Source organism: Dendronephthya gigantea, unplaced genomic scaffold (genome assembly GCF_004324835.1).
Source record: "Dendronephthya gigantea isolate DGI-Jeju-01 unplaced genomic scaffold, DenGig_1.0 000201F, whole genome shotgun sequence".
In the NCBI taxonomy this organism is placed as follows: domain Eukaryota; kingdom Metazoa; phylum Cnidaria; class Anthozoa; order Malacalcyonacea; family Nephtheidae; genus Dendronephthya; species Dendronephthya gigantea.
The window spans coordinates 306844-332683 of NW_021163211.1; the positions used below are offsets into that span (position 1 = coordinate 306844).

General features: G+C 37.1%; 3 protein-coding genes across 4 annotated transcripts; 2 read left to right on the forward strand and 1 right to left on the reverse strand.

Moving 5' to 3' along the window:
• Positions 1–584: 584 nt before the first annotated feature.
• On the forward strand, positions 585–9460 carry LOC114539396 (5'-AMP-activated protein kinase subunit gamma-2-like). The gene is made up of 14 exons (XM_028560022.1): positions 585–591; positions 2893–2925; positions 3628–3675; positions 3752–3810; positions 4231–4276; positions 4402–4456; positions 4905–5031; positions 5915–5995; positions 6112–6196; positions 7180–7217; positions 7322–7393; positions 8354–8428; positions 8795–8888; positions 9411–9460. Exons 1-14 carry the CDS (start codon positions 585–587, stop codon positions 9449–9451), a joined length of 861 nt encoding a protein of 286 aa, XP_028415823.1. The 3' UTR covers positions 9452–9460.
• Positions 9461–11112: 1652 nt separating this feature from the next.
• LOC114539383 (polypeptide N-acetylgalactosaminyltransferase 11-like) lies at positions 11113–17864 on the reverse strand. 2 transcript variants are annotated; one of them, XM_028560009.1, is made up of 9 exons: positions 17788–17864; positions 17258–17588; positions 16037–16203; positions 14619–14988; positions 14398–14515; positions 13277–13645; positions 12872–12970; positions 12357–12491; positions 11113–11915 (listed from the first exon to the last, which is right to left on the reverse strand). In XM_028560009.1, the coding sequence occupies exons 2-9, from the start codon at positions 17572–17574 to the stop codon at positions 11790–11792; spliced, it is 1701 nt and encodes a 566-aa protein (XP_028415810.1). In that variant the 5' UTR covers positions 17575–17588; positions 17788–17864; the 3' UTR covers positions 11113–11789. The 2 variants fall into 2 exon arrangements, with proteins under 2 accessions (XP_028415810.1, XP_028415811.1); XM_028560010.1 differs by lacking the exon at positions 17788–17864 and having other exon boundaries at positions 17258–17764.
• Positions 17865–17965: 101 nt separating this feature from the next.
• On the forward strand, positions 17966–23651 carry LOC114539384 (ATP synthase subunit beta, mitochondrial). Its single transcript, XM_028560011.1, has 11 exons — positions 17966–18109; positions 19578–19787; positions 20383–20557; positions 20783–20904; positions 21166–21350; positions 21618–21776; positions 22155–22277; positions 22511–22723; positions 22875–23042; positions 23234–23267; positions 23455–23651. The coding sequence occupies exons 1-11, from the start codon at positions 17998–18000 to the stop codon at positions 23556–23558; spliced, it is 1605 nt and encodes a 534-aa protein (XP_028415812.1). The 5' UTR covers positions 17966–17997; the 3' UTR covers positions 23559–23651.
• Positions 23652–25840: the final 2189 nt, after the last annotated feature.

Genomic DNA, 25840 nt, shown 5'->3' on the forward strand with positions numbered 1-25840 from the left:
AATGGAACAAGGGAAAAGCGTTTTGTCAATGTGGAGACGTAAGTGAAGTCAGATTTGATAGTAAATTTGATTGGAGATGTGTACTACTTTACTATACTGTATTTGTTATTAGCTCTGGGTCGAAATTCAACACTGCTAGAGTCTTTTGCTTTTTACGTATAATACATATTTGTCTCTTAGATTTCACGTGTTTCTCGTGGCCTTATTTGTATTATTATATCACTTGTCAATTTAAAGTTTGGTCCTCCTATCGTTTCATTGGTTCAGAGAGAGTGACGAAAATTTAAAGTGGACCACGCCACCCTCCGCAGAGGGAGATAACGCGCTTCCATGGGAAATAGCAACTTTAATCCATTTGAAATTATGTCTTTATGTTTACTTGTTGTTTAATTTTTCTTTGACAAGTGGTATTAATAAAAACTTATTACCGAGACCTCAGAAAACATGTTTTGTGGTCCCTCCGACCGAATTCGATCGGTCTCGGGTATACAAACATTATTATTTCTCACTTTATCACTAGTGACTTCGAATTAACACAATTTCGGAATGTTTTTAGATTCCTCATGATATTACCTGGATGAGCCATGTCAGGTACGACGTTTAAAAATTCTTCTTGATATCTAGGCCGGGATAACTTTCATCAATATTAATATTAATAAAATACTTAATTTTCGCGTCGCAAGAATAAGTTCCTCTACAATATAGTGGATTTGGTCTAAATTTTCATTCAGGACCGAATCAAATAAATATGATTATAGAAGCACATTTTGAAGCTATAGGCCCATAACATGACAAAGTGCGCTATACTTCAGTAATTATCAAGAGTATCATAACATAAGTTGATTTTGAATCTAAACTAAGATATTATTTATTAATATTTCTTTACCGCTGATATTTGTTTTATGAAATTATTTTTTAATTTCTCAGTACAAAAATTGAACAGTAGTAGCACATGTCACCGTAACAACGATCTGCGTGCTACAAAAAAAAACGTTATCGAGAATTTATTTACCTGATGAGGTGTGGCAAGCTTAACGCTTGTCATACGAACCCGTTCTGTAGTAGCTAAATAAAATTCGAATGAATAACCCGTGTTTCTCATCCTGTGTTTATATAATATATATTATTTATATATATATATTATATATTATTTATATATTAGTATATTATAATTATACTAAAGTTTGAGGTCCAGTGACTGTTTTCATTTTTTAGCAGCTATATTAATATTCTACAAACTTTACCGATAAGTGAACTAGAAAAGTAATAAGTAACAGAAAATACATGCTGTACAACATCTATGAGATGTTTGATATTCATTTTACGTATTTTAATGTGCAAACATGCTTTACATGTCATTGCTTAGTTCCCTTTTTTTGCTCTTGAAATGATCTTTATTCTTGCTCGCATAGATTCCATAGGTTTTTTAATGTCACACGTTCAAACCTTGCCGCATTCGTTGACCACTTGCCTCAAGTCAGCCTGGCTGGCGGGTCTGTGCCTCGCCCTCTTCCGGTTAAAACGGTTCTACAGTGCTCCATAGGTTTTAGATCTGGAATATGAGGTGGAAACCATGACAACGAGATCACCAGAATGAGTTTGCTTCTAAAAGATTTCTGGCACATAGAGATGTGCTTGTGCTTAGGGTGATTATCATGTAGTTAGACGTGCGATCATCTTTGTGCCAGATGAATTCCATGTCCTTGAGAATTGGATGATACTTTTCTTTAATTAGGATCCTATTAAATCTTTCAATATTGCCAAACCGAGCATGACCAAAGCAGCTAAAAGTTTGCTTGAGTAGGATTTAGTTTCTTCGAACCTCTCCAAGGTTAGTTGCATACCACCTTTTATTTCACTTTTTCTGCGATCTTACGAGGAAAGAATCCTTCAATACTTAATGCAACTATTTGTCCTTGTGCACCATCACTATGCCCTTTCTCCCACCCATCTTGGGCAGTGTAAAGGAATGAGAACTTTATTTTGTTATAATTTGATCATCTTAGGACCAAACAGTGTGCAATTAATATAGTTTCAGTACTGAAACTAGCACGCATGTCTTATCTCGAATACGCTGCCAGGATTTAATACTGGAATGCTACAACGACTGGACTCAAACTTTTGCCTCCTACTGTATATATATATATATTATATTATATCTTATATATATATATATATATATATTATATATTATATTATATATTATATATATATATTATATATACATCACGGGGATACTCATCAACGGGACTGACTTCGTTGTTTCGCTAGATCGGACCGAACCGTTTATCTGGTCGACCTGGTATACCCAGGTAATATAGCTTCCGCCGTAGCTTAGTATAGGTAAAAGACCCTGGATCTAAGATGGTTATGTATCTTATATGAAATCAATCGGCTACTTAGAAGGATTTGAAAAGTTTCTGAAAGACACACAACCCCTCATGCGTCACATTTCGTTTTTCTATTCTTGCTTTATTCTAACCCTTATTTTTTGTTTAGTTATCTCGGATGACACGGAAGGAGCTGTATTTGCCAATTACTTAAAATGTCGGACGTGCTATGATATTGTGCAAAAAGTGCAAAGATTGTTTTTTGACACAAGATTATTGTAAGTTTATAACTTTGCTCCCTGTTCAAAATAATTTTTCCACTTTTCCAGTCAAAAAGTGCTAAAATGTGAATAGATTATCGCTACGGCGAAGGAATTTGCAAGATTTAACCTATATAGTAGACATTGTGAACAGTTTCTAGTCGAATTTAACCAGAGAGCTTTGGGTTTGAGAGGTCGGAGAAGATAGAATAGATAGTAAATTAAATGCTGTCGCTCAATCGCAGTAAAATGTACTGTATTTTTTGTTGTAAGTATTTATTCGGTTATTTTTCACTTTTTAGGTAAAAAGGCATTCTATGCGCTAGTTGCTAACGGTAATGTATATATAAGTTGAACTATTCCAGAAATGCTGTATAATAGCTGGCTAGCGAAGTATTTGCAGATTTTCTTTCGAAATGAGAACAGTCGAGCGGACAGTCAAGTCATTCTGTAAAATTCTAATCAAATATGCCAATATTTTGCAGGACTGTTTCTCTGCCAGTGGAAATTCACCCTTAAAGTGCATATCAACCAGTTTTTTTTTATTTCATAAATAAGAAGTACAGTTTACTAGTGTTCATATTTTTATGAACGAGTTCGATTTGCGTTGTTTTTGATATATTTTGAAAGGCAAACTGCATCGAAAATAGCGATTTCGACACAAATCGAGATCTTGACAATATACAAATAGGTCGCGCGTAAGAATGGGCCGAGTACGTCAAGAATAGTGTGCTGCCATACTGGTGCGTGGCAGCAACAAGGGCTGAATGAAGATACGAGATGCATATTATATTATTTTCTGCTGTTGTTTTTGTTGTTGGCAATGTTGCCGCTGCTGTTGATGTGGTAAATACAACACGGTCACTTGATTGCATGACATCATACATGATAATGTGGCAAGAATGTGTAGACAGTACATACTGTACCTCAGGCCTGATTCTGTTTCCTATACTACTTCACCCCATCAGGGCTCTGTGGAGAAATTACTTATGTAGCCACGTTCACCAAAGCTTAGGTTTTTTATATTCTTTTTCCAGGTGTGAGGTCAGCCCCATTATGGGACAATACTAAGCAAGACTATGTGGGTAGGTCTGGTATTTCTCGCAATATTCGCTTAGGAATTTCTTCATGCAATTTCTAATTTATTTCTTCCGCATTTAGGAATGTTAACAATCTCAGATTTCATCAATATATTGGTTTCATATTATAAATCACCGTTGGTAAGTAAGATATACTACAAACACTGCTAGAATAGAGAGCCGCCACATGCATATATTTTCATATTTGCGCCAGCCTTAGCTCGAAATACTGACGTTTCTACTTTACCCAGCACTTTAATAAATTACCTACTATGTATGATATTAATTGATAAGATAAGGGTAATTCCTACCCCAAATTTCAGAATTTGGAATTCCGTCAATTTTTGCAGTACTAATAGATTTGGCCGGGACGGAAAGTATATAAAATTTCGATTTTAAATCAACCCCCTAATAAGTTGATCTATCTAGAATTTACTGTGATAGAATGAAGCACACACCCCTCCCTCCAACCTGGACGCTACGCCCCTACTGGTCAATCATTATTTTAGCAACTAAATTGGGACAAGCATTTCAATAAAAAGTTTGATTTTATTTTTTAAGGTACAAATGGAAGAAGTAGAAGAACACAGAATTGAAACTTGGAGAGGTGATTTCAAGTTATAGCACTAATTTACATCCATTAAATCAACTGATCTGTCGGTCAAGTACAGTGGTCGTCACATATCTATATTTTCATCCTGACCTATCACGATGTATATTTTCAATTACCAGATTTGTCAAAGAACAAATTGCCTTCTACTTTGATCCAAATTTCACCTTACCAAAGGTATTCATGAGATATTTTTTAAGGAAAAATGTATTTAATTTTTCCTAAGTTTCCGTTGTGGCATAATGGCATACATGTATACAGTACGATTAGTTTAGTCCAGTAATACAAAATATGACTTACATGCACAGAAGATTTAAAGCTTCCGCACAGTAAAAACGAATCATGCATGAATTATGAAATTTTAACTGGAAAAATTCACTGGTTCACATGCTCTCAATTTCCTTTTAAATACGTATTCTGTAATCTTTAATAACCACCTGTGAAATAGGCGTTTTGAGACTTAGGTATGTACACGAGGTCATTAGACATTTCATAAACATCAATTTTTTCGGTGTCTGCAAACGAGACTAGTCAAATTTTTTCCTATGAAAATTTTAAATTGTTCTAATTTTAAATACTGTACAGAACTTTAAATAGCTATAATTATGCATACATATGTTTCTAGTTTATACGAAGCCTGCGAATATCTAATAAAGCACAAGATTCATCGCCTACCAGTAATAGACCCTTCATCTTCAAACTTCTTGTTTGTGATAACACACAAAAGAATCCTGCATTATCTACATGAACATGTGAGTACATTCTACAATCGTCCAATTTGATCTCTTTCAAACAAGAAAAACACACCTGCTCAAGTTGCTGCAGTGGCTTAACCAGGTCAAAATAGGCGAAGGAAGGGGGTAGCTCTGGAAATAGACTTTTGGGTCATACACCTCTATGACCTATACCCAGTTTATTAAAGAACCTGGACTGATAATAATGTGGCCGATATATCTCGGGATCTGTGTTTTGCAAAAAATTAAAAACGTCTTAACAATAACATAAGTTTTTTCTGTGTTATTGCATGGTTCTAAAATTTTAACGCGCATTCTTTACAATTTTACAAGAATTTATTTAACTAGCTAATTTGTGTTTTTTGCTGGAGGCTTAACTATCCTAGCTGTGTTGTTTTGTGTGTATACGTATTTATTATTTAACGTAAATTTAATGGCAAACTGTCTTTATTTTCTCTCGGGCGAATCCAACACAAATGGCCCTACAACCACAATATATATCTTCCTCCCGCCTTGACTAATCAACGTCGAAATTGACAAATTTTTAAGTTGAGAGAGAAAAAAGAGATTGCGTCACATTCTGCATAATGAAGAAGAAATGTTGATGTTGTAAGATCGTTATGTGGGATTCGCTGAATAAAAAGAGGTTAAAACCAGCTAGGCTATAACTACGCAACCCCGAAGCTGATTTGTCTAAAAATTGCGTCGTGTTTTGGATGGCTTATATAAGCAAGTTCTGCCCCTCCTGCAAACTTAAAAATGCATTTTATACATTGGAAATCGGACCAAAATTTATACCTTGCGGCTGAATCTCGTGATTTTTGCACCAGTCCTATCCCTAGTCCCTCCGAGAGTATCACACGCAAGAGCGTAACACTATGAAATGCTTGATTGTTTGTAGTTCTCCAAATTGGTCATGCCGGATTTTATGTACAAGACGTTAGGAGAACTTAGTATTGGAACATTGTGTAAGATCGCTACGGTATGTGTTAATAATTCTAATTAAAAAAATATTTCATACAAACTTTTGGGAAGCGGGCTACGAAAATTTTTACGGTGACAAGGAGTTTCATGTTAGTTTTTTTTTACGTTTTTTAGATCAATCCAGAAACCCCGCTCATTACAGCACTGAATATGTTTGCTGAATATAAAGTATCTGCCTTGCCCATTGTGGACAAAGATGGTAAGGCTGGATTTCCACTTGCAAAGAAATGGCTCGCTAGCAAAATATTTGCATTTTTTTTAGTATTGTATTTTCGATGCCCATCATGCTCATTAAACATAAATCAGGTCCAGAGAATTTCAACTCTAGGTAGCGTGATTTGAGGTTAGATTTGGCATCAGGTAACCGAAGGCATGCTCATTTCAAAGTAGGGTACAATAAACCCATTTGATGATTACGTCACAACATTATCGTTTTAAATTTAGAACCACCTTAACTGAGATGGATTTCAAGTTTTACCCTCACGAGCCAGGTGCAAAGATGCAAAACATCTTTCTTCAACACATGCATGAAAAAGCAGGCCACAGCCTCGTTCTTGTGTTATGGCTTATTTTCACACTTGTTTAACAAAATGAAATTCATGCACTTTTTCATGCATGTGTTGAAGGATGTTTTGCATCTTTGCACATACCTTGTAAGAGTAAAACTTGAAATCCATCTCAATTAAGCTGGTTCTAAATTTAAAACGATAATGTTGTGACGTAATCATCGAAAGGGTCCATTATTATAAAACACCTGGGGCCGGTTGTATGAAAGCCGGATAGCCCTATCCACCGGATAGTGGATTTTTCAATCGCTCTAAAATCGCCCGTTGTTGGCTGAAACTTTGATTAAACCTTAGTATTCCTAAATTGAAATCCTCTTCAATTGAAAGCCTATCCGGCTTTCATACAACTGGCCCCACGCCAATAGATTATATTAAAGATTTGTTAGAGGATCAATTTTAGTGTATAGGACTGCCCTTTTCTTAAAAAAAATAATGTTTATTTTTGTTCTGTGAATCAAGTATACCATATAACATGGTAAGGTAGTTCTATATGGAATTCACTGTTAAGAGTCTCACTGTTAAAAGCCATGCAGGTATTTTATAATTGCTCCGAACATTCATAGATTGTATGGCATGCGTGCATGTGTTTTATCAGGTTTTTATACTTTTTTATTAGGCGTCGTCGTGGATATATACGCACGATTTGATGTTATAGTAAGTGGGGTTTTCGTTCCTATAATTATGTAAAACATAGTTATGTGATATTGAGACTCATAATAATATCTAAGGAAGTAATCGTTTTCTTAATTTATATGCAGAATTTGGCTGCGGAGAAAAGTTACAACAACTTGGACGTCCCAGTTATTGAAGCGTTAAAACACAGGGCTGAGGTTGGTATATTTGCTCCTTTTAGAATGAATCTTTTGCTGGAATTGGCCGGAATATTTATACTCCTTATTTGCTACTTTTGTAAACCATCTACAGGGTTTATCAAAAAAGTAATCACGGAAATTTTTTCAAAATCCATATTATGGAAATGACATGGATGGCTAGTTGGAAATAGTATGGAAGTCAGGGCCGTAGCTAGAAGTTTAATTAGGGGGGTGCGTTGTACGCTGTTGTTTCTACGGTATGTAAAAAGCATGAATAAATAACAAATTAGGCGATCTAGCTACGTTCCTGATGGAAGTTTATAATATTCATACTATTAATTGCCATTTCCACACTATGGATATAGTGTGGAAACAGTATAGCATGTATACTTCCATTGTATGACTTCCTATTAAAAAGAGATTATGTTGAAAATTGAAACAAAATTCGGCTTCCTTGTGTGAACACATAGGACCGATTGGAACCGGGTGAACGCTCGAATATTCTAGAACGGTTCGCATAGTCCCGTGTGAACGTATAGCCTTATACACGTATTGCCTTATACACACACCAACCATAGAACCGGGTGAACACCTGAGTATTTTAGCACGGTTCGTATAGTCCCGTGTGAACGTATTAATAGCCTTATACACGCTGCAGCAGCATTATACATGTATGCTTCCCTGTAGTTACACTTCCAACCACTTATTGTACAGTATATCGATATTAAAGTCGAGAGGATTATAACGGTCCCAACAATTAATTTACTTCAAAACATCCAGCTTCGGTCAAATGAACTAACATTAATGCTTGAACTTTCACTATTCTTGGATTTCTATTTTATCGTCTCATTTTAAAAACCCTTCCTTGTTTTGTTTTGTCTTGGGTTTCGTAACTCGTGTGCATGTGGACTGTTTTGAAATAACATTTGCTAAGAGCTGTAGTACTAACTTTTTTTCTACCTTAATTCAAATATCAAGGGATTCGAAGGTGTTCACCGATGTCGACTGAACGAGCCGTTACACGTCGTGGTCGAAAGAATTGTCAAAGCAGGCGTAAGTTACAACCATAAAAATCTATGGTTACAACATAGGGTTACAAGAATAAATTATTAGTCTTTTAAACGTTGAGAACATGCATCGAGAGGCTGCTAGTGAGACATATGCTCTGCCTCTATAGTTTATTACTCATGGAATTTCTATTTTCTACTAATTAAAATTTTGAGTGAGGTATTCGGGTTAACTGAGTGGCCTAGCGTATTCGAAAGTGAATTTACTGAAGAAAAAAAAGTAATGCAGCGAATAATGTGTTTAATTGAAGGCATTGAATACAATTTGTTAGTCGGCATATTTTCATGTCGTGTGGATTGTATCTATTTGGTTTTCAATGAAATTTTTATTCAGTTCTGATTTGAATTTTAGGTTCATCGTCTTGTCGTGGTCGACAAAGAAGATCAGGTTGTTGGTGTCATGTCATTGTCTGACCTTCTTCAAGTGCTGGTCTTACATCCTCCAGGTACATACATATATGGGCAGAGATACTGTCGTCTGGTCATAACATTACATAGTATAATTGTTATCAAATTAATTTCTCAATGCCTTGTTTCATGAATATTCTTGGGCACTTTAGTCTTGAAGAATTAGAAGAATAAGTTTTTCAATGAGCGATTCTGGATTACTATTTTGTAGCGACAGCTCTTTGAGCCTAATTACATTTTAAAAATTACATTCAACAGAATTTTGAAGAGTGATACATTTCGTCTTTGTATGCTTTTCATGTTGGTCCAAATTTGGGAAATTCTCCCTATTGTTCAGATTCATATTGTCAGCCCTTGTCTTGAACAGAATTTACTCTTGTAGCTAAAAACTGTAGTTCAGTGAAAATCTGCCGATAAATTGAGCCTGCTGTATTAAGAGACAATTTGACGCGCTTTGGCCAGGCTGATGGCTGTTAACCAACCATTGCTTGTCTCCAGAGTCGTGGCAAGCTCAAATTTACTTGCAATACTCGTCCTTAATGTTTTGACCTCCATCATAGGTGTAATCAGTGCGACAAGTGAGGATTTCATGGTCAAGTGATGCTATCTCAAAAGAGGCAATTGAAGATTGAATATATCAACAAGGTGGCACGATTGGAATAAATTAAGGGAAAATACATTTTCGCTCTCAACTCTTTGAGGAGAGTACAAAAGAAAAAGGCTTGTCATGTGACAAGCGTCTTAGATAGTTAGTTCAACTTTAGCTAGTTTTGTTAATTAGGGCCAACTTGAGCCCAACAATGAGCCTTGGGTCACTCTTATATATATAAGGGAATAGTGGACATTTTGCACTTACCAGCACAAATCTAATTGTCGGTTTACGGAAGCTGTTTCCGCCGCGATTTTCTCTTTTTGACTGATGCAAGAGAGTGAAAATGTTAAGAACGTATACAGGTAGATAGAGGAAGGAGGAGGTAGCATTGACTGTTTTATTATTCAGTTCGCGTTCTTGGAAATTTATGCACAATTTATCATCCTCACGTGTTCGGTCATTTAACCTATTCTTCTCTCGCTACGAACAAGTGAAATCGCACCAGAAAACGCAGCAAAATTGCAACTGTAAACAGGCTCAAAGACCCATTCGGGATCTTAATTTAGAATATTTTGACAACGTTTTGCGAAATCGACTGTATATAATCGTATATATACAGCTAAGCGTAAGTGCAAACAACTTAATGCCACTTGCATGGTGATGTCAGTAGTTAGTAAATCAAGTATTTTTGCGGATTATAATAATTAATTAAAACTGGCTATGCTTTGCTTGCCTAGGCTAGAGTCTTAAAAAACCCAGCTCTATTTAAGCATAGCTTAGATCGCAGCCCCACATCAGGAGGATCTGTACAGAATTTCGCAGACTGTAAACAGTCAGAGACATAGTTACATTTGATAAAATTTTAGTGAAGAACCTCATTATTTTTATTAATTCAGTGTGCACGCAAAAGATGTATTTACTTTTTATTTGTTAATTGTGTGAAATATATATATGTATATGAAAAATAGTATGTAGCATTTTTTAAAATCTTCTATGGTGCATGCTCTTTTATCAAAAGTGTCACTATATTATTCCAGAAAATGGTTGATTTTTTGCGATGAAGCCAAGAATTTCATCCTTTTGGCCACTGATTTGATTTCTTAATCGACCTCGGATTATTACGAAAGAATTGTATTTTTTTTTTAAATGACGGCAGTTAGTTTTGTCGAAGTGACAGACAAAGAAAAAGGTCGTCTCATGTCCGTTTTAGACTTACGAACCTAATGTTGATGAGCTAAACTCTGCATTAGATTCGGCAGTTGAAAAGTTCGACGTCTGAAAGGGCCTCAAAGAAATTCAATACGTAAGTCCAGGATCTAGTTTATACGTCGCATCTTGGTGGCGTCAAATGCAATCCAAACAATAGGTAATGAGATGATAATTAAATAAATAAGGTATATTATCTATTGTTTGATTTGCAATCGACGCGACTAAAATTATTTTACATTTAAAATTTTCTGATCTTTCAGATCGCCTTTCTCAAATAACCATCTCCGTTTTCATTCATCACCTCATTGAGAAACATTGAGACTCGAGGGAAAACAAAACTCACTATTTCCCCAGGTGTAGCGAAAATTAAGTGTTTTGTTATATGGAACAGAAACACATGTTACACGACAATTTCATTTCAAAAAACTTTGTTATGACAATATGCGGGCAACAATTTTTCACTTATTTCCCTAGCGGGAAACATTGCATTTATTTAAAGTCATGTGACTACGAATGAACCAATCATATTTCAAATACACAGCACCAATGGTTAAATAAACTTTACAGTAATTATTAAACAAGTGGTCGACTTGTCCCATGCACGCGAGTAATATAAATTAGGGCCAACCAACACAAAAACCGCAGAAATTATTTTCTGGAATTCGTTGGCATGCAAAATCACTGAAAACGACCTCCGTCGTTCAGTCGTCGTACATGTGTTCACTCTGACAATTGTCGCCTACACATGTTCCTAGCCTGGAGGGATAATTTGAGATATTCTGTCATTCGTGTCGCAAAATTGAGCACGAATAACAAAATATCTCGATATAGTTCCCGCAGACTTGGAAGATAGTTGACAATTGTCACCAGTAAAATGTGTGCGAGCAAAGTTCACCAGTGTGCGTCAGAGCTAGCAAACCAAAGGTCGCAAGTTCGATTCCTAACGTGGTCAAGGTAATTTTTCAACAATTCAGCTTGCCAGGTTAGTAACTCAGAGTAGCACCATCACAATATTAAATTGATTTCATACACTTGAATCATATGACCTCTAACTATGATGTTTCGTATAACAAGCAGACTCGACAAGCGTACATATATCTGACTGTATCTCGATGTATCCAAGAGCAATATTTAGGGACTACGTGTCGAGGAACACCCATCTTTGTGATAAATCCGACTCATTACAAATTGCCATAACTGCATTGTTTGTTGGAGATTGCGACAGACATGTCCCACTTGCCGGATGATAAAGAGCTCTCGTTTCCTTAGGAGTTGAAAAAACATAAAATGATAACTGAACTGTTACGCGGTGAAATAACAAACGCATTTGTCGAAGAGAAGTGACCCCTTAGGATAGTTTGTAAAAAACTCAAAACTCCATAGATTCGTCTCCAGTCATCTACTATACCAGTATTCCAGTAACCAGTTATTAGAGCCCCTTTCACTACACTCAATTTGTCGGCACGGCACGGCTGGCGGGTACCCGTACCAATTCCATCCGTGCTGGGCCTTTGTATTGGTAGCCTGAACACTAATATAATTGCGTACGGGCAGCAAATTTAGTCGTGCCGTGCCATTTGCCAATAAATTGAGTGCAGGGGCTTGAATTTCAATTTTGTTTTATTCCAGGGGTATCTCAACAATGCACGTAAATTTTGTCGGCAACAAATTTGCATTACATCATTCTATATATAGTCACCACTACCTTGGTGTATATCCACTGTTGAGTGCCACCGTCTTCGTGACATTTACTAAGCTTCGGGAAGTTAAATTTTCTCACATCAAGACAGTATTTCAGGCGCAATTTTAATTGCTGGGCATCGTCGAAAGTCCATGAGTTCTACAGATAAACAAAAAATCTGTATTATGCGTTAATGTATATAAGCCTAAATCCTAATCCTAAGTCTTATAGTCTTAAATTAGGTTCGTCGTTGATTAGGTTTAGCCCTAAACCTCAATATAATCCCTAATCCTAACCAAATCTCAAGGATTAAAATCGTGTTTTAGGATTTGTGGGTTTTTAGATTCGTGGTTGGTTAGGTTTAGCCCTAATCCTCAATCTAACTCTAATCCTAACCAAATCTCAAGGATTAAAATCGTGCTTTTAAGATTTACTACAACTGGAACTAAAACTTTTTTCGGAGCTATAAATTATCCCCATTCAAAAATCCTGAGAATTCTCCAGTAGCATGTAAACTAGACATATATAAAATCAAATACCTTGATACGAACAGCACGACAAGGGCGAAGAATGAGATCGGCGTCGTTTCCCACTGACTCCGTAGACGTATCCAAACAACTTCCAAGAAAGTTGGCGAGCTTTGGTAAAAACGAGAGTGTTAAAGGGGTTAGCAAATTACGACACCGCTAAATTCCCACATGAAATGAATTCGTAAATTACGGGTGCTTTAAAATCTTATGATTACCACAACAATTAAATCGCATCTATTTTTAAAATGGTGCCATTATAATATGTGAAACCCTGCACATTAGATTACAAAAGAACATACAACCCTGTTTTTAATGGTAATGTTTTCATGCACAATCGAATCGGTTCGAAATGTTCCATACATCAGCCCCTTATAGTTAGCACGATGCATCTTATATCCCACAAAAATCACCTACCCTGCCATTTGCGACGACCACGGTTTTCTTTGCGATGGGTCGACGCCATATCAGACTGCTTCCTTTGCGTTCAGAAGGTACATCTAACTCAGTGTAGACATTGTACAAGTACCATTTGAATGAGCGGCATTGGAGCGCCCGTCGTAGGTCCTGCCTCGCACTTACATCGCCAAAATCGTTGCCTTTTAAATGGCGTCTCGTTTCATAAAAATGTTTCTTGTATTCGTCCATCCATACCTCGGCAACACGCATTGAGTTGAATGACATCGTGTCTCCTTTGCCGTTCGGCCCATACGGTCGGCGCTGTCGGAACACGTGACCAATGCGTGAACACGGGATGATTTTCAGTTGACCACCACACATCCAGATCTGTGAACAAATGCAGATTTTCGGTAAGTCTGCGTGGCTTGCACTCAGAGAAATTACGGACTTCAGGCGCATACGCTTGTCATGTTACCGTCCTACATGCGATCCCTATTATCCTTAAGAGCGGAACAGAGTTGCCTTCGTGTTGAAGCCAAGTAGTTCTGGCTAAATTGTGATATAAGCAACACTATAGGTTAAAACCATATGTTAAAACATAGGCAGCCCAGAAATGTTCTCGTGGCGTTTGCACGTGTACGTGAGTCTACTCGGTCTATTATTAGGATAAGGTTGGCAAGTATTTTTACTAAAATATACTACAACGTTTACTACGGCCCGAATATCTTGCAAATTACAAATGAAAATAATATTTAAAATAACATCGGTTTAAACGCCGGTAATTTGACTACATTCTCCCGAATGTTTGACTACATTCGTGCGAGCGCCACAAGAACGAACACATTTCTGGGCTGGCTATGGTTAAAACAGCATCTTTGATCAGTTTACATTGAAACTCGTGCATGTAAACAAGGCTAGCAGCTTACAATACTAATTTTTTATAGGAAATTTGCAAACCTCACACGACTATATCTCCCCACTTTCACCTAATCTAAGCTGTTACTTTCAAAACTGTGGTACTGGCTGGACTTCCCAGACGTAGAAACAGTATTTTGGCTCAATGTTGTTGTGAAAACGGCTGACCGTCTTGCCTTAGGCAAAATCAAAAATCGAGTGGTTAGTTTGTCAATCTTACTCACACGAAACGAAATTTCAAGATTTTCTCCGCCCCAAATTTCCATGCCATCATCATATCCTCCAAGGGTTCTGAAATATTTTCTATCAATTGCAAACAGCCCGCCTGCCATGGTCGGTGATCTGATAATGATTGCGAATTTTATATATCGATGACGATATATAGCAAGTGATATACGAAAATATACAAAAATTTCTTTATAAACTTTATAGGAATGTACTCTACCTGATAGGTTTTGTGAAATCCTCTTCCGAAACGAACGTTGATTGGTCAACTGGTTCCCACTGAAAATGCAGCCCCCAGTTGAAGCCACCTTTGACCAAAGGTGAAGCGGCATATTGGAACGTGTCGGGGTTAACGATGTCGATTATCGGACAAACAACAGTGTCCCGTTTTCTCAATATTTCCTCCAGCAACGGGGGCAACCAGTCGACATTCACTTCGCAATGGCTGTCCAGAAACACGAGGACATCGCCTTTTGCAACAGAAGCCCCGAGAGAACGGCCTCGAATGAGACCTTCCCTTTTAACAGCGCGAAGGATCGAGATTTTACTGTAGTTCTTCGTGTAATCTTTCAATCTCCCTCTTAAGTGTTCTGAACGGGAATACGTTATATTATTGAATACACTCAATAGATTGGAATAATTATTAAAGAGGAGGTATATATAACCAGTGCTTAACTGTGCTTTCCCCGGGAAAATTTACAAACGCTAAAGTCATGCAACTCTCCCACTGAAAAGTTAAATTTTGTAGTCAATTATATTTGGAAATTCTTTCAAACAAAAATGTCCATATATTGATATTGAAAGTAAAGATATTGACCAGACCTCATTTGTCAAAGTCACCTCAACAAGACGCCTGCTCAGGCGTTCACTCGGGCTACAGTTATCTGGCTTGAGCTTGTCACGCCTAATTTTTGGTGTTATGGCATATTCGTGACACCCGCGGGAGAAACGCTCCTAGCCCCCTAGAACGATTTCGATTTTCGATTCTCTACCCACGGTAGCCCGAGTAATAAGGCTTACAGCTAAGTTCTATACAGTCTGACAATCTGACGGATGTCTGATCTAACTGTGATAAAATATTTCAAACACCAGTTATATATAGTGATTGTGCAAATGACTCATGTCAGTCATCTGAAGTAATATAATTGTGATGGTGCTACTCTGCATATTTACAAACATAGCAGTTCGCTAAAAAAATATCTTGAGGATCTTGAGGATCACAGGAATCAAATTTAACAGTTGAAGAAGACTAAATTGTCACCAATACAGGAAGCTATTTTCATTAATTATTACATAGCTAAAACTTGAAGCCCTATTTCTAGAAGTCCCTTCTTATAGAAGTCTAGTAAACCCTATAACATAAACTCTAGGAATCAGTAATCTGGTTTCCTACAGTAAACCCTACTCATCCAACAATTAGTAAACTCTCGCCCTGGTAACCTAGTAAATCTATAGCAGTAAACCTGGACTCATTCATAGACACAATGATTGTGATATGCACATCCATAACAGAAACAAAATCAGATAAAACTTGAATATGCCTGCATGAATTCCCAAACTAAATATATTTTATTCTAAAATATTTACTGCACTGCTTAGCTAATACATTCTTTGCAAAAGGTTTTTCCATGCATGTACCTTCTGTGCTGAAGTCATCCATCAAGATTATTTCCTGTAACAAATGATCTGGTGTTCTTTCCAAAACACTATGTATCGTACGTAACAATGTAGACCAAGCTTCATTATGAAAGCAAATTATAACGCTTGCAGTTGGAAGATTATCAGAATAAGTCAATTTCTTGCAACTGAAAAGAAAAAGTACTTGCAAGTTGAATTTACTCCAATATTTTATGTCTCTGCAAAATCGTAATATGAACAAGATTTGATATTGCAACTTCTTCTGGTTGGCTAATATGCAGTGTTATTCCTTAACATTCATACATGCCCAACAGCTAGGGCCATTGGATGCAAATTATGATTGGAAGGAGGGGCTGAAAATGCAAATATAATTAAGTGACTTTGTTTCAAGGGATGTGGGGAAGCTAGGGAGGGGGCATGGTGTAGGTCATAACAACAGCTATGTTTCTATATGTTTCACATTGGAAATCGACCTCTTTCACATGTGCAATGCAATTTGTGCTATTCATTATACAATAAAAAGATAGTCATATTTCTTTAACAGTAGCATATAATTAATTTTGTTATGCAGAAGGGCAGGTAGCTAAAAATAAAGACATATATTCTCTGATAGACAAAATATATATAGAAATATATACATTTTTTGTGGTTGAGGGATGAGGAAATAGTGTTTAAATTTTAAAAAAATGTTGCAAAAATTATTACAAGGGCTGCAGTTTGACCAGCCCTCCAAACCCCAGGTTTTTTTGCAGCTGCAAACCTTTGGAAAATGTGAACAAAATTAAAGAAATATTATTATTATATTAGTGAGCCATAGACAGAGAATACAATACTTGAATCATGGTAAATGCTCCAAATTATACATGCAGTAGGGAAATATTACAGGAACCAATTAATATTACAGGAACCAATCAAATATTATATTAAAATAATACGAAATATGGTACACCTACAGCAAGGCTTGATTACTTATGAAAAAAGGTTAGAGAAATAGTGCTCGCATAACTTCATGAAGGCTGAGACTTGTGCATACGAAAAAATTGGTAAGAGTGAATTTGGAAATCATGAAACAAAATTCCTTCACTAAAAATACAATCACGCAATAATTATATAACTTTCAGACCTGTGACACGTACAATTGGACACTTAACTTATTATTTGTTGCCTAAAAAGACCTGGGATCTGAAGCATGACATCTAAATTTCAATTTTGAGTATGTACCTTTCATGCCTTGTATCTGGAATTGCTCTGTGACTACCAATCCGTCTGCTTATAAGATCATTAAACGCATGCTTGCTGTACCCCTCATCTCTCATGTTTTGGTCTGCCGTGTCTTTTATCATTCCAATCATAAGTCCGGCGTTTGGATCCCTAATTTGGTGTTTTTCAAGTCCATGTTCTCCTTCGTCTGAGCAAAGCGTTTCATCAGAACAACCTATTAACCATCTCGAGTTTGGAGGTCCAACAATGAGACAAACCGTAAACACGATAATGCCAATTAATAGAATTATAATGCGCGTACGGAATTTCACTCGCATGCCACGTTGTCCTCCTGTATACAAAAAATGTATACAAAATTACAGAGAGAAAATGTATTATACCCTTTTCTTTGGAGAAGGGCCTTCATTTCAACATACTTGTTGTATATTGTATTTGTTTATCTGTAATTCAAAAGGCAATGGCGGCAGCTTTTATAAAGCAATATAATATGTAAATGTCAGATAAATTTGTATACAATATAAAAAAAATACCAAAGTCTGGTCATCGCAGTATAATGGGCATCCGAAATCTGGAACCCCACTCCCGTCTTCTCGCCATTTGCATTTTTTTGCATTTTTACGATTCGGAGAAGTTCGGAACTGTTTCGTTCTAATCTCGAGAAAGCTCGGCAAATAATCGCTCGTCGCCGTTAGGCAATATATGCCCCCAGCAAAGCGTCTTCTCTCTCGTTCGCAACCGCCATGTTGGCTCACACGTTTCGGAGAGTCGTGAAAGCGGCGTCAAATAAAGCAATTTATCCACAGTATAGTCGACATTTGCAGAAGAGAATAGTACCAGGATGCTTCAATCTCGGTAAGTGTTTTCTATGCAGCGTTTCCAGCATTTGCTTACCTGTAAAATTTCAATGTTAAAATGGCCGAAATATATAGAAATTTCTCAATTCCCAGTTCCACATGTTGCATTCACTGTACCGGTATAATGTTTTAGCCTGGTGCTTTATAGGGACGTGAGATTATGAGAAAACAGATTTAACCTGGTATTCCAGCAGTACGTTTTAATGGCTTGTAAGCCATCAATATAGCGAAATTTTATTATATATAATCTGAAGAATAAATGAAATTCCTACTTCGTATTTAAATTTGTGATATGCACAGATTTTACTTTTAAAATAGTAACTTATAATTTTTTTTTTAAAAGGAGTGAAGGTATGCTTTTTGTAGTGTCTTCATGCGTATTTCAGTTACATTTATTCTTTTAAAATAATCTTTGCAGAATTGCAAATTGATGAAATTGTACTTTTTTTACACTTGTACAAAGTTCAGCTTAATTGTTCAAGGAGTGATCTTGTTAAACCACATGCATCTGTTGTTAATGACATCAGCATTGTTAGGGTTGGTATGATAAAGGAACACATGACAAGTATTTAGTAGTCAACAATATTATGTCCCAGTCCTCTAGTGACCAATTTTGGTGGTTCCTAGCAATATATAATAGGACCAGATTGCCAATACACATGGTAGTAATGGTGAAACCTGTAAGATAAATCTAAGATAGCATAAGAACCAGGCAAAAAAACATCGTATGACTTTCATTGTTTTTGCCAATTTACTATTGTCCTTTTGCTTTACATTTTTGATTTACAGTTAATTTCAGAAAACGTTTTACACTCCAGTTGCAAACTATGTGTGGAAGCTGTCAAGTGGGTGGGAAAGTTGTCACTTCCGTTTTGTAATTCTCAACAAAGTTCCAAAGTTCAATTTGAACTTCGGAAATTTGAATCACTTTAAAATGGCCACTATAAAATATCAGAGCACAGCAATTTCATGCAAAAAAAAAAAATTTGTTTTCAGTTCTTGCCGTCCGTACTTAATTTCCCCCAGTTTTCGGCTCCATTCAATTGTTGTCAATAGATGTAATGACAGTATTATAAACAGTGGCTTTTGTTAGCACCAATCTTCTGGCAATTTCTGACATAGATAAACCTGAGTTGTATAATTGAATAATAATATTTCTTTGCATTGAAATTGCTTTGCCTGGTATTTTATAGTGGCGATTTTATAGCGATTCAAATTGCCTGCAAAGTTCGATTTCAAATTCAGAAGTTTGATATGAAATTCCGAACTTAGACAGCCCCACCTGACTGTAATAATTACAAATTTCTACCAGAACAGAGTAGTCTAATTTGATCCCTAGGAATAGGTCTTAACAAAAAGTTTATGTGCTTGGTTCTGGTCTGGTCAATTCTCATCAAGTCGCATGTGACTGCTGTGCATGTTCGACTAGGCAATGCAGTTTATAGTTGTATTTATCTGACTTTCAGAGAAAAGATTTGTTTCAACAAACAAGAATGATGCTGCAAAAGAAGCTGCAAAAGCTGCAGCTGTTAATAAAGTCACCCCTGGTAGAATCACAGCAGTAATTGGTGCTGTTGTTGATGTGCAGTTTGATGATGAGCTTCCACCAATCCTGAATGCCTTAGAGGTGCAAGGAAGATCAACTAGACTGGTTCTAGAAGTAGCACAACATTTAGGTAAGAAAAATTACCGAAACTGCTTTGGTTGAGAGTGTTCAACTGGCCTGGAGTGTTAAATGATGAGCTGACCTAAATTATAGCGTTATAGACTACTACTGTATTTACTTTTTGATCTATGAAAGAAAATACAATCAAATCACCATAGCTGTAAAGAGCATAAAATTAGTAGAAATGTAAAGTTTGGTTGCAAAATTTTGCAAGAGGTGGAAAATATACCGTGCAGGTCTTGCTAAGTTGGCCAATTTTGTATGCTTTTGTACTATGGAAATCATTACCATTTTGCCTGAATGTGGTAACAATCTCCATGCATAGTAAAAAAGTATACATGTTTGCCATTTTTGCTAGGCTATATTTTTCGCATTTACAACATTTCGCAAACAAACTTTGTATTTCTACTAATTTTAATACGCCCTTTTCAGCTCTTTAATATGCCCTTTGCATTTTAATGGATACAGTAAATAAAGGGTAGTCTACATGCACATTGGGAACATGTTTTGCTGACGAAATGTACAATACAGTTGTATGTCTAGCTCTGGCCTGCTTTTGAATCATTGCTTCTGAATGTTTTAAATATATAGTTTTATTGTTCCAGGTGAAAACACTGTTCGTACTATCGCTATGGATGGTACAGAAGGATTGATTCGTGGCCAAGAGTGTGTTGATACTGGTGGACCAATTACCATTCCTGTTGGCCCCGAAACACTGGGCAGAATCATCAACGTCATCGGAGAGCCTATTGATGAACGCGGACCTGTTCCTACTGACTTGTATGTATTATCTACTTACCCGCATAATTCCTGCCTACGAATCATTCACAAACATTAAAAAGTCCAAAAAAATGTCCGTAAATTTTGTCTCGCCTACGAATTATTCACAAACATTAAAAACATTTGTTCTCTTATTGCACTGTGACTATGACGTATGCTCTAAATATACACTGCTCGATTTTGCACAGATGTTTTTTTAAATTATCCACTTTCAACATTCTTTAGACGATCAGCTATTCACGCCGAAGCACCAGAATTCGTAGAAATGAGCACAGAGCAAGAAATATTGGTTACTGGTATTAAGGTTGTTGACCTTTTGGCACCATATGCTAAAGGTGGAAAAATCGGTATGGAGACAGTCGCGTTAAATTTTGCGGTTAAAAATACGTTGCATGTTGCCAGTTTCTAGTAGCTACTTCAAGCTTGCCCTGCAAACGAAATAAAACTATTTCAGTTAACACTTTTTTGTCTTAATGAATTGGAATGAAATATAATGAGGCCTCTTGTATTTGGACTGTCAAAATGTCCACGCATGTCGGTTGTTTTGTTATTAGCCAATTTCTGATCGTTACAGTTCGTACTGATTGCGATTGCATTGTGTTTAAAAGGTCTTTTCGGAGGAGCTGGTGTGGGGAAAACCGTGCTCATTATGGAGCTGATTAACAACGTTGCCAAAGCGCATGGTGGTTATTCCGTGTTTGCCGGTGTTGGTGAGAGAACGAGAGAAGGAAATGATTTGTATCATGAAATGATCGAGTCTGGTGTTATTAATCTTAAAGATAAATCCTCGAAGGTAAAGTTTCGGTAAAAAAGCGGGTACCAGTTCATCGGTTACCATCGTTTTGTCATAAAACAAAAGCTGAAAACGCTCAAAACGTTACTGAAGGTTCTAAGTGTTCGAAACTTTTCGAAACAAGTCTTTGATTTTGGCTTTTACAAGTATATGGTCGACAAAAAGTCGTGATTGCCGATGAACATGATCGGCAACGTTTGGAATGTTACTCTGATACTGCCTATTTTGTAAAATTTGTCGTAATTTTGGTTTTGGCTTCATTTGCAGGTAGCGCTTGTATACGGACAAATGAACGAGCCACCTGGAGCTCGTGCTCGTGTAGCATTGACTGGTTTAACCGTTGCTGAATACTTCCGTGATCAAGAAGGACAGGATGTGCTGCTTTTCATTGATAATATTTTCCGTTTCACTCAAGCTGGTTCCGAGGTAAAAATATGTGCAGATGGCTAGGTTTGCACTACTATAGTTTCTGTTTTCTGCGTTCAGAGTCTTCAAAGCCCCCAACGTCTTCGAAAGTTTTTTACGTTTTCAAATACATACTGTGATCAAAGCCTGACACAAACTTTGATAGTGCAAACTTGCTTTATTATCTTGCACGTGTGCCCTTATTCAGATGTGGTAACGAAAAAATTGTGAAACATCTCCAAAGTTGTACAGTATGTACTTCTTGTGATCGTGGATAACAATGTTACCTTCCCTCAAAGACAAGATTCTGGGTTCCACTCAATACCAACATGGTCTACCTCGAATCAGTTCTGGTGTGTTCAGTCTCTTAGATTTTCTTAACAACGACTATCATTTTAGGTGTCAGCTTTGCTGGGTCGTATTCCATCAGCTGTAGGCTACCAGCCAACTCTTGCCACTGACATGGGTACTATGCAAGAAAGAATCACGACAACCAGGAAAGGATCTATTACGTCCGTACAGGTACCGTACTGTATTTGTTATCCTCTGGGTTCTGTATATGAAAAATATTTTGTCAGAATGTAGGGTACAGACGAAATGTTCTTTGAATCACTGGTTTGTGTTAATCTTTGTTCACACATACTCCTGAGGCCAGTTTATGCAACAGTTGGTCAACGTTTTTCAATTATCACAACACCCTAGATTGTTATTTAATTATTTTGTGGTGTCATTTTCTTCTTTTTTTTCACTGTCAGGCTATTTTCGTACCTGCTGACGATTTAACTGATCCGGCTCCTGCGACGACGTTCGCCCATTTGGACGCCACCACCGTCTTATCTCGTGGTATTTCAGAGTTAGGTATCTACCCTGCCGTTGATCCTCTTGACTCTAGTTCACGTATCATGGATCCTAATGTTGTCGGTTCAGAACATTATAACATTGCACGTGGAGTCCAGAAAATCCTGCAGGTAAGCATCTCGAGCTATTGCGGCGATTTCGTGATTTAAATCCGTGTGGGCAAGCGAACTATTGTACATAAACGGTCTAACTGTTTTGCTGTATTCTTGAGGGTTCATTCTAGCCGCAGTGTACAGTATACTAATCTATAACGCGTTTTAGGACTACAAATCATTACAAGATATCATCGCAATTCTGGGTATGGACGAGTTATCTGAAGACGATAAACTAACAGTTTCCAGGGCGAGAAAGATCGAGAAATTCTTGTCGCAGCCGTTCCAGGTCGCCGAGGTTTTCACCGGTCATATCGGCAAGCTTGTACCCATCGAGGTGAGTTCGTTTCGCTACGCGTACAGTTTCCAATGCCGGCGAGAAGTTTGGATCATGCGGGGCGGCAAAATACCTGGGCTTGGAGTGCTCGGAGGACCCGGGAATAGAGATATGTTCTCACGTTTCATACATTACTTGCAAGGAAATGCCATAATGTTCTATACTTATGCATACTGTATTCCTCTTTTTAGAAAACCATCGATAGCTTTAAACAGATTTTAGAGGGTGAGTTTACGCATTTTAGAATAAAATCTGTTAATATAGGTGGTAAAAACAAATGTTCAATGAACACTCCGACCACGGGTTTTGTATTATGTGAAGCGTTGCGTTTGCGTTGTGAAGCAGCGCGATGCGTTTTATTCTGATACCATTCACCAAAGAATTATACTTACCATCTTCTCACCTCCCTCAGGTAAATACGATCATCTTCCCGAAGCCGCATTCTATATGGTTGGTGATATTGATGATGTCATCCAAAAAGCTGATAAACTGGCTGAAGAACTTGCAGCAAATTAGACTGTTTCTATTATAGCGATTTTATTTAGTTACGAAAAGTTTCACGTGGTTACCTCGTGTGTTTGAAAATAAAGAATATTTCCTTTTGATTCACTAAGCTTGTTTCGACTTTTGTCTTGTTCTGTTGCGCATATGCATGTTATATACACTATAGTAGATCGATACAGAAAGACCATCATCTGTGCTATTACAGAAAGACCATGAAAGAGAGACTTGGAGCAAGTCTATTCCCCACTGAGTCTTGAACATTTTACCCCTCGAGGCGAATCCCCTAGACCGGTATGGGTCTTGGTCTTGGGTGTTGCGAACGAGTCGGGATTTTGGGGATCATCATGTGACTTGACCGACTATAATGAGAATGCAAGTATAAGTGAAGTCTTGTGACTAACATTTGCCGACGTGGGCGAAGTGAGAATGTTGGTATAGGCCATTGTATGGTTGGAAAATTGCATGGAGTTGCATCAAGTTTTAAAACGCTTAGCGTTTGCAAAATCGATATGTGTAAAGTCGCACCCTTCAGACAAAAACCTTAGGAAAGGTCAGTATATTCTATACTTAAGCAGTTACGCATTCAGTTTGATCGCTGTTTCTGATACGGCGGACGTGTGTATTTACAAAGTCACAGTCGAAGGTGTGTCTTAAGTATTTACTAAAAATACAAACGATTTGTGTCCAGCAATCTAATCTGTCACTTCCTACTGTTCTGTCTGCAGCATTTTGGGGATTGAAAAGAAGGGCCTATCCCTACCCATTCTTGACGCCCACATAAATGTTCTCTTACGAGCAATGTTGCAATATTGTGACGCAATGTTGCAATTTTGCTTGTATTGGCAAGTAGTTCAAAACAATAGCATCATCGCCTGCGATTGCGCGCTTTCAAATTTGGGACTGGTAAAGAAAATATTATCTTTCAGTTTCTGGAAACAATACTGCATGCATGCTGAACCAGGATTGAAAAAAAACTACTATTTCTACGCCTGCAGTTGTCGAATTTGCTGAGCATATTGATTAAGACAACAAAACTGAGTAGTTTAGTAGTTATGCTTCAGAGTCATTATTCAAACATGAAATCTGTACTCTAAATAACGTCCCCCTAAGGTCAGCAATTGGCGATATTTTTTATATTATATCAATACTGATCGTTTGTTAAATATGTGGCTCGAATTCGAAATCGCGTGCGACTTGCAATTGCAACATTCCGTCACAATATTGCAGTGTTGTTCGCAAGGGAACATCCGGTTTGACCGTAAATGAAACCTGAGAATTGTGTGATAATCAATCAGAAATACTATTACTAATTTACTATTATGCGGTCCTTCATAATGTATGTGTAGCGTTTACAATGCCAAAAAAATCTATAAATTTATAATACTCTTACGTGTTTTCATTTTTTCGAAGTTGTCCCATTTCGTATTCGAGGAAAGTTAGTACTCAGAAACAGAGTGCAAATCCCCCTGCACTTTCTCGGGATTTCCCTATAGAACTGCCGCAAATATTGACGTAATCCCAAATTTAGAAGCTTTTTTATTGGTTAGCTTCTGTTATATAAAGCAAAATGCATCTAAGTTATGATTATTCTGTTTGATACGGTACGAAGAAGTATTCAGTGCACATCGGCTTTCAACTGAAATTTAAAGCAAGGTGAGTCTTGGATCACCCGAGAGGAGATTAAACGGCGCTTGTTCTGAAGATTGCGCCACTGAATGGTTTCTTGATATTCAATCTATTTTTTAATTCAGTATACGCTCAACAGGGTTTCCGCTTTGTTGCATAACATGTTGTGGCTCGTTTTACATTATTCAGTTTAGATTCTTGATTTGAACTCTTTTGTGATAAAACCTGAACACATAAAATGGGTGACAATCAATCAAAAGACCGTCCTCTCACCGCTGGCGAAGGAGCGGCGATAGGGGCTGGTATTGGGGCAGTAGCTGGTGGATTATCATTAGCATTAATGGGGCCAGTCGGATGGGGAATTGCCGCCGCAACATTTGGATCAGCCGTAGCAAATGGAGCGACAGGAGGAGCAGCTTTAGCTCTCAATCCAGACTACGAACCTGGTGAATATTCAGTGTAGTATAACAAGGCTATTCGTTCTATACTTTGCTTTTAATACTTTTTATTTTGGGATGTATGTCTCAATTTATTACCATTTGTACTTATAGCCTTTAATTACCCCAGGAAAATCTACAGATTTAACTTGAATTCGAAGTATAAACAATTAAATGTAAGAGGGTCCATCTTCGATCAATCTCCAATCTTAAATACTAAAATGTAAATAT